Here is a 9812-nt window from a genome sequence, read left to right as displayed (position 1 = left end):
TGATTTAGGAAAATTAGATTTTATGATTTAGGAAATGATGATTTTTATGATTAGGAATATTTGTTTTCGGGATAATGAGAGGACTACGTAAATTTTTAGGTTTATAATAACATGCTTTTTAATAGTTTTATGCTGAGTGTTTAAAATAACCCATTTTACTTGGTAGTTGTATATCACGAGTAAAATACATTTCAATGTTTTAGGCTATGTTCTAAAAAATTAGTATGTAAACCATTTAATTTAAATGTAGCATAATGTTGAAACTAATTGGACGACATAGAAAATTTATAGTTATGATGATTTTAAATTTAAAGTGGATTAGTTTAAGATTTTAAGTCAAATTGATATTTCATCAAGAATGAGGAAGACATATATACTTAATTTGAGCTACATAAATTTTATTTCAAAAAATTTAAATGTAAACTAATTAAATTTTTTGATCTATATTTCTTATTTTTATCATCAATAAATTTTATTATTTACAATATAATATAGGGGATATCATACTACTCAAAACCTTAGTTTTATTGATTTCTATATTTTTAATTGGGATTATAAGCTTATAAGGTAAAAAACCATACATAAAGGCACCAAAATAATAAAAATGAATAGAAAACATTTTTAAACTCCCAATTGAATGAAAATAATGCTTATGCGTACCTAGGCAGAATGACGTAAAGAAAAGCCACGGGAAATTAAAAGGCAACAACCATCAAAGCATTCCTAAAGGCAGCACTGAGTGGCATTTCCAAACTAGAGCAAAAATCTGGGACACTAAACCCTAGACATTTGTAAAATTGTGGAGTTTGATATCATAAACTCTTGGCCACCAAAATTTTAGAGTGTTCTAATTGTTTTTATGTGAAAAATGGATTTAGTATTATTGAAAACTTTGGGCCACCAAAATTTTGGAGTTTGACATCAAAAATTCTTGGCCATGAAAATTTTGGAATTTGACATAAAAAATTCATGGCCACCTAAATTTTAAAGCTTTCTAATTGTGTTTTTGATAATGTAAATGGATTTAGTATCATCAAAAGTCATGAGCCACCAAAATCTTAGAGCTAGATATCAAAAACTATGGGCGGCCAAAATTTTAGAGCTAGAAAACTCTAACCTATATTTACAAAAAAATTTTACTAATTTTACCAAAATCATATGGAAATTTTCATAATTTTCTAGGTGGGAAAATTGGAAACCTAATTAGTCTAAACAAAACCGAACCAAACCAGATGAACCTAACCTAGTGGGATATCATAATCGATGCGGATCTATGTTTTCTTACCTTACTGTACTCGTATATTTACCCAGCATTTGTGATATTTTTATGCTACCATCTCGTCTTTTGCTCTGTTGTCGAATAGGTGACAATATACGTGCAGGGACCCGCAGAGATCACGTTCCCGGAACCCTTCAAAGAATGGAAGTAAAATTTACACCAGAGCTATAAGTATGCACCCCACACTATAGTATCTTCACCCCCTCGTTTTTCGCTTTTAAGTTTAACCATCCCGCAGACACAGAGTTTCGCGTTTCCAGAACATAGAAACGATGAATAACTTTGTACGTCTAGGGGCTGGCATTTTAGGTTCGTCAACGCTACCGTACTCCGCAATATTATGTTAGCTCTCTTTTTTCTGTTATTATAAACGTCATAGTTTTCAAGTTGGACGTATAGATTGAATGTTTAGATTCTAGTTCCTGTTAAACTGTAGCTGAACTATATAGTAACGTCAGCGTCTGGTTAATCTTACATGACTTTACAGGAAGTGCCATTGCTCTTCTTATGTACGGAGCATCAATGTAAGTGTAATAGTTATCACCGCATAACACATATTATTAATTTCTGATATTATTTTAGTGTAATCGCCCTGAATAGTACTAGGTTGAAGCGAGTTATTCAGATGAGAAAGGCAGAGAGGCTCATGGTATTAATAAACGATGATAATATTTTAACCCTGAACAGAACCACATTCAAGAAGGTGATCCAAATGAGAAGTACGGAGAGTTTTTCAGGCTTTCCATACGCAATAGCGTTGTACAACTGCATTCTGTACACGTGGTATGGATCGCCTCTAATCAGCAATGGGTGGGAAAACATTGTTGTTATGGTTGTCAATGCTGTTGGCTTCCTACTTGAGTGCTGCTTTATTTGCATCTATCTCACTTTCGCTCCACCTAAACCCAAGGTATTATCTTGTCATATTTATTTGCTGCAAATAGTTTTGAGGTTCCATAAGACCTATTTTTGTCAATCAACATGACATAGATCCTTGGTATCATTTGGCAGTTCAAAATCAGTTAATGTTCAATGAATATTTCTTGCAGAGGAAAATTGTAGGAATGGTTATAGGCGTGTTGATGGTGTTTGGAACTATTGCAATAACTTCCTTTTTGGCTGTCCATGATCACAACAAAAGGAAGGCCGTTGTAGGAACTGCAGGATTAGTGGCAACTGCCATTCTCTACGCTTCTCCACTATCTGTAATTGTAAGCTTTACACTGCATTAGCTCTTTATAATGGCGCATCCATCGTTTAGATTTAGTTATTGTTACGTGTACAACATGGCATTTATTGTTAATATTTCTTACCGAGTTTCTTAAACTGCAGAGAACGGTAATTCAAACCAAGAGTAAGAGGAGAGGGCAGAAATCCAACAGTTACTAATTTTCAATTCATCATCCCTACTAACGTTATTAGAGGATCCCTCAATTCCAATGGCTTCCCTAAACTTGCATTGATGAAATGAGAAATTTTTGCGAAGAACTTAACCTCCACAATGCATATGTGATGGTTGGTCTTCACTGCATGTTCCGCTAAAGCCCAGGATTTGGTCCTCCCAAGTTTGTTAGCAAAGACATGTTCTTTAACCCTTTGGTCAATAGACCAACCCATTTCTCCTATGTATGAGGACCCACACGAACATGTGATGACAGAAACACATTTCAAAATCCATAGGGTTCACCTAGTCTTTAACCGATTTTAGGGAGCCTCTAATGGTGTTGAGGGGTCTAAAGGTCGAGGGAACATTATGTTTCCTCAGGATTCTCAAAATATTTTTTGTCGTCCCTTGGATGAAGTGGAGGTGAGCTCTTGAATGTTGTTTTGTCGTCCTTGGATGAAGTGGAGGTGAGCTCTTGAATGTTGATCAAATGTGTCAGTCTTAACCTTACGACCCTTACCATCTTTGACGAAAGCTTTAACAAACCTCTCTTCCTTGGGCTATTTTTAACAATTATAAATAATAAGTCAAAATTCGATAACTTCAATTCAAATTAAAAAATTAATTTCTATAACATGCAAATATTTACTATTATAATAATATTATTTACTATTTTAGGAAATTAAATTATTGCATTGTTTGAAAATAGAAAAATAAATAAACACAAAATTTCATGGAAACATTCTTTAAAATTTTATGAAAAGATTCTTTCAAATCTTTCAAATCACTCTAAATTGTTTTTTTAATATATTTCTAGGCTTTTATGAATCATATTTACAAAATTAAAGGGTTTATAATACTAATCCTATTAATATTATCAACATTTAATATATTAATCCTAGTGTTTAATATTCATGTTAGGGTTTACCATGAATATGTATAATATTAATATTCCCTCTAGTTTATAATATTAATACCTTGTGTTCTCAATATTAATCTCTTGAATTTTTAATATTAGACTATTGGATTTATTAATCTCTTAGTGCATTGGATTTATATTGATATAGATAATATTATCATATTATTATAATATAATAAAAATTATTATAAATTGCATTATAATTATTATAATTATTTCATTAATATTATAATATTATTTTATTATTATGGATATAATAATATAATAATTATTATTAAATTTATATCATTAATATCTATCAATATTTCAACCAAATTTATTAATATAATTGATATAATATATCAATTACATTTATCATAGTATGTATCACATGAAAAATTGTATTGTTTGTGTAATAGCTTTTACTTTGTTAGTGGGTAACATGATGGTAACATAAAACTGATTCAGAATGAAATATAATATAATATACTATATATTACCATTGATATTATTTACATGTTTAATGTGGACTCCTTAATTTCATAAGCATATACTTATATTATTCTTTATTATCCTAATATACTATATATTACCATTGATATTATTTACATGTTTAATGTGGACTCCTTAATTTCATAAGCATATACTTATATTATTCTTTATTATCCCATAACTATTTTCTCAAAATACGGGGGTGACGCAAATCAAATATTCTGGGCTATTACCCTACCCATTTCGCGAACTATGCTACCTCGCCTTCTTTCTCACTAACCTGAATCCCATGCCTACCTTCTTTATGCTGAGTGTTTAAAATAACCCATTTTACTTGGTAGTTGTATATCACGAGTAAAATACATTTCAATGTTTTAGGCTATGTTCTAAAAAATTAGTATGTAAACCATTTAATTTAAATGTAGCATAATGTTGAAACTAATTGGACGACATAGAAAATTTATAGTTATGATGATTTTAAATTTAAAGTGTATTAGTTTAAGATTTTAAGTCAAATTGATATTTCATCAAGAATGAGGAAGACATATATACTTAATTTGAGCTACATAAATTTTATTTCAAAAAATTTAAATGTAAACTAATTAAATTTTTTGATCTATATTTCTTATTTTTATCATCAATAAATTTTATTATTTACAATATAATATAGGGGATATCATACTACTCAAAACCTTAGTTTTATTGATTTCTATATTTTTAATTGGGATTATAAGCTTATAAGGTAAAAAACCATACATAAAGGCACCAAAATAATAAAAATGAATAGAAAACATTTTTAAACTCCCAATTGAATGAAAATAATGCTTATGCGTACCTAGGCAGAATGACGTAAAGAAAAGCCACGGGAAATTAAAAGGCAACAACCATCAAAGCATTCCTAAAGGCAGCACTGAGTGGCATTTCCAAACTAGAGCAAACCCTAGACAATAAACTAAAATCTGGGACACTAAACCCTAGACATTTGTAAAATTGTGGAGTTTGATATCATAAACTCTTGGCCACCAAAATTTTAGAGTGTTCTAATTGTTTTTATGTGAAAAATGGATTTAGTATTATTGAAAAACTTTGGGCCACCAAAAATTTGGAGTTTGACATCAAAAATTCTTGGCCATGAAAATTTTGGAATTTGACATAAAAAATTCATGGCCACCTAAATTTTAAAGCTTTCTAATTGTGTTTTTGATAATGTAAATGGATTTAGTATCATCAAAAGTCATGAGCCACCAAAATCTTAGAGCTAGATATCAAAAACTATCGGCGGCCAAAATTTTAGAGCTCGAAAGCTCTAACCTATATTTACAAAAAAAAATTCCTAATTTTACCAAAATCATATGGAAATTTTCATAATTTTCTAGGTGGGAAAATTGGAAACCTAATTAGTCTAAACAAAACCGAACCAAACCAGATGAACCTAACCTAGTGGGATATCATAATCGATGCGGATCTATGTTTTCTTGCCTTACTGTACTCGTATATTTACCCAGCATTCGTGATATTTTTATGCTACCATCTCGTCTTTTGCTCTGTTGTCGAATAGGTGACAATATACGTGCAGGGACCCGCAGAGATCACGTTCCCGAAACCCTTCAACGAATGGAAGTAAAATTTACACCAGAGCTATAAGTATGCACCCCACACTATAGTATCTTCACCCCCTCGTTTTTCGCTTTTAAGTTTAACCATCCCGTAGACACAGAGTTTTCGCGTTTCCAGAACATAGAAACGATGAATAACTTTGTACGTCTAGGGGCTGGCATTTTAGGTTCGTCAACGCTACCGTACTCCGCAATATTATGTTAGCTCTCTTTTTTCTGTTATTATAAACGTCATAGTTTTCAAGTTGGACGTATAGATTGAATGTTTAGATTCTAGTTCCTGTTAAACTGTAGCTGAACTATATAGTAACGTCAGCGTCTGGTTAATCTTACATGACTTTACAGGAAGTGCCATTGCTCTTCTTATGTACGGAGCATCAATGTAAGTGTAATAGTTATCACCGCATAACCCATATTATTAATTTCTGATATTATTTTAGTGTAATCGCCCTGAATAGTACTAGGTTGAAGCGAGTTATTCAGATTAGAAAGGCAGAGAGGCTCATGGTGTTAATAAATGATGATAATATTTTAACCCTGAACAGAACCACATTCAAGAAGGTGATCCAAATGAGAAGTACGAGAGTTTTTCAGGCTTTCCATACGCAATAGCGTTGTACAACTGCATTTTGTACACGTGGTATGGATCGCCTCTAATCAGCAATGGGTGGGAAAACATTGTTGTTATGGTTGTCAATGCTGTTGGCTTCCTACTTGAGTGCTGCTTTATTTGCATCTATCTCACTTTCGCTCCACCTAAACCCAAGGTATTATCTTGTCATATTTATTTGCTGCAAATAGTTTTGAGGTTCCATAAGACCTATTTTTGTCAATCAACATGACATAGATCCTTGGTATCATTTAGCAGTTCAAAATCAGTTAATGTTCAATGAATATTTCTTGCAGATGAAAATGGTAGGAATGGTTATAGGCGTGTTGATGGTGTTTGGAACTATTGCAATAACTTCCTTTTTGGCTGTCCATGATCACAACAAAAGGAAGGCCGTTGTAGGAACTGCAGGATTAGTGGCAACTGTGATTCTCTACGCTTCTCCACTATCTGTAATTGTAAGCTTTACACTGCATTAGCTCTTTATAATGGCGCATCCATCGTTTAGATTTAGTTATTGTTACGTGTACAACATGGCATTTATTGTTAATATTTCTTACCGAGTTTCTTAAACTGCAGAGAACGGTAATTCAAACCAAGAGCGTGGAATTCATGCCCAGCTTCTATTTCTCCTTCTTTGCTTTCCTTGGGAGTGTGCTTTGGATGGTATATGGCGCTCTTAGCAAGGATATCATCATCATGGTAAGGTTACTACTTTATATCAGAGAATTCCTCTGGCGTATAGTGTTTCTTGTTCTCACTGACGTTATAAGCTACAGCTGAATCATACTTTGTTTTTGCAGGCACCAAACTTTGTCGGTGTGCCATTAGGGTTGGCTCAGATGATTTTATTCTGTGTTTATCGAGCCAAAAAGAGCCAATGCGTTGAAAACGAAAAGATGGATGGAGGCAAACAACGAGACTTTATCAAAGAGAGGAGCGACGTGGAAAAACCAAAATGCCCCTTGGATGACCAAGATATCGAAATGCAGTTGAATGTATGACTTGGCCGAAGCCGACCAAACTCTTTATCCTCTGCGATAAAATTTGCATCGTATTTTCGTTATTTTGAACACTTGCTAGTGTGCAGCCATATCGAATTACGACTCGGGCTTTCAGTCAGTGCATGATACCGAAGTGTGATAAGTTCATGTAAAATTCTGTGGACTCTATGATTTATTAAAACAGTCCAGTTTCCATTTCTGTCATTCAGCAATGTCCATAAATCTTGTGCAGTGTCCGTAAATCTTGTGATATCTATATAGAAGAATGTAAAATTTAAATCTATTATCATAGAATTTAATTAAATTGTGAACCAGCAAAGCACAAAACATTTGGGGTATCCATATGTGTAAAGCGAAAGCAACTTTAGTGCAACTCTCAGCTTCGAATGCGATGCACACCCAAACTCGAATTTCAAACAAATGGTTGACAAATGCATGACGAAATCATGAATGAAATATGCCAGACAGAATAATGGAAAGCGAAAAACAGTAGGCTTGATGTAACATATGCAAGAGGAAAAATGCCCTCGGCTATAGAACTCAAATAAATTATTAGCTATCCTTAAACATTAAATAACTTTTTAAAAGAAGTGACATGTAAAGTTCATATAATTTTCACAACTAGAGTATGTTGTTTTTTTTTGAATTGCAAATGTATTAATTATTTTTTTTATATGGGTTTTGGTAGGTTATGTGGAGTTTAGAGTCTAAATATTAACAGTTAGTAAAGCATGTGAATTAATATTGGTATAAATATTATTAGCATTTAAAAAAAAAATGATACATTGTCGAATTCAACAACATTGTTGTGTGTTATTATAGGGGTTTATGGTTACTAATTTAGTGTTTAATTACTATAGCAATTTAATTTCCTCCTATGGCTAAGGAATTTGAAGAATCTTTTATCTAAGAATGATGGATGTTCTTGTAGAGTTGTTACCCAACCATTGCACTTAAGAGCCTCTACCAAGAACCATACTTGTAATAGTGGAGCCCCCATCTTAAGCTGTAGCTCCATCTTAAGTTGTAGTCATGAGCCTAGAGCCTCGATTGTAAGTTGCTTCCCTAAAGTGTTGTCATGGTGAGCTTGAGTCACAGTAGTCACTTCATCATCAATAAGAACTTTATGTGACTCAACTTAATGCTGGGAAGTGTTTCAAAAACCATTGTTGAATGGGCCATTTGCAGAGAAAACTCTACTCTACTTTAAGCAAGGGGCTACCATCATATGTAGGAAGGAAACAATGGAACAAAACGAGCAATAGAGAGATAAACCGAATCAAGGGTTTGTAAACCCACACTACTACATGTGGGGGGTGTTTTCAGACAACATTTAAGAAAATTTTCGAGTCAATTGTCTTAACTTGAGAAAAAAGGAAACTTGTGTATTGTCTTAATTATTGTGTTTAAGCGGGTTTCTCAAAATTATAGTCTTAAAAATTTGTCTCTATAAAGACAATATAGAACATATATTATTCTTGTCTCTATAAAGATAGAGACATTAGTGCCTCTTAAGAGACAGTTTCATTTGTCTCTATAGAGACACTTTCATTTTTGTCTATAGAGAGACTTTCATTTTTGTCTCTTTAGAGACAATTACATTTTTTTCTCTTCAAGGACAATAGCTGAGATTAAAAACATACTATTTCTATACAGACTCTAAGTCCATAATCCAACTATTGTTTCTCTAGAGAGAATATGAAAAAATATTAAAAAAAAACAGAATCATTTTAAATTTTATTTTGAGGTGGTTTCAACATTTAATGTTCGCAAATAGTGATTTTAATTACTTGAAATCTCTGTTCTTTATGGAAAAAAAAAGGAATAAATTCCAATTTTTTTAAAGTTAACGAATAAAGTCATTTTAAATATAAATGAAAAAACAATTTCCCAAACTTTACAGCTTTGGAAAGAAACCTTGAAAATCAGAAGGCAACGCACGTATATTTGTTGAAAATACATTCATGTCATTGAATTCGAACATGCAAGATCCTTAGTTGGAACTTCATTTCATAACATATTATGATGCAAAAAAAAATGTTCAGGATTTCTCCAATCTATAAGAGAGTTCACTCTCCAACATTTAAATCCCAAATCCCACATCCTGAATCCCATTAAAAAAAATCAAAATTCACATTTCCTTAATTTCCTATCATCCCCTAAGGCCTAGTAGATTGTAGCATACAGTTTAATTATAGTTCCATGCTACCTGAATGCTTCTGCTTTTTCAGTTAAAATGATCATAAATTTCATAATCCATAAAATTATATTATGTTCTTAAGAATGCTTGCTTGGTTATTATCACTTCATCCTAGGAGACAAATGCATGGCAGAATGATGGCCACCCGACAGAATATTGGGAAAACAATGGGCTCGATGTCGTAGATGCAGAAGTTCAACTGCCCTCTCGCTATAGAAGACAAATACATTATTAATTATCCGTAAACATTTAATAACCTTTTAACATAGGTGACATGTAAAGTTCATATAATTTCCACCACTTAGGTTGCCCACACAAAAAATTTACTA

General features: G+C 32.4%; 1 protein-coding gene across 1 annotated transcript; it reads left to right on the top strand.

Annotated features, from left to right (window-relative positions):
- Nucleotides 1-1551: 1551 nt before the first annotated feature.
- Nucleotides 1552-7422, top strand: LOC149260139 (bidirectional sugar transporter SWEET3b-like). Its single transcript, XM_089456863.1, has 7 exons — nt 1552-1588; nt 1767-1803; nt 1967-2189; nt 6576-6737; nt 6859-6981; nt 7083-7277; nt 7363-7422. Exons 1-7 carry the CDS (start codon nt 1552-1554, stop codon nt 7420-7422), a joined length of 837 nt encoding a protein of 278 aa, XP_089312989.1.
- The last annotated feature ends 2390 nt before the right edge of the window (nt 7423-9812 follow it).

This window comes from Pinus tabuliformis, chromosome 6 (genome assembly GCF_031772625.1).
Source record: "Pinus tabuliformis cultivar Carrire ecotype Pingquan chromosome 6, CPIR1, whole genome shotgun sequence".
Taxonomy (NCBI): Eukaryota; Viridiplantae; Streptophyta; class Pinopsida; order Pinales; family Pinaceae; genus Pinus; species Pinus tabuliformis.
This window is presented reverse-complemented; position numbering and strand designations above follow the sequence as displayed.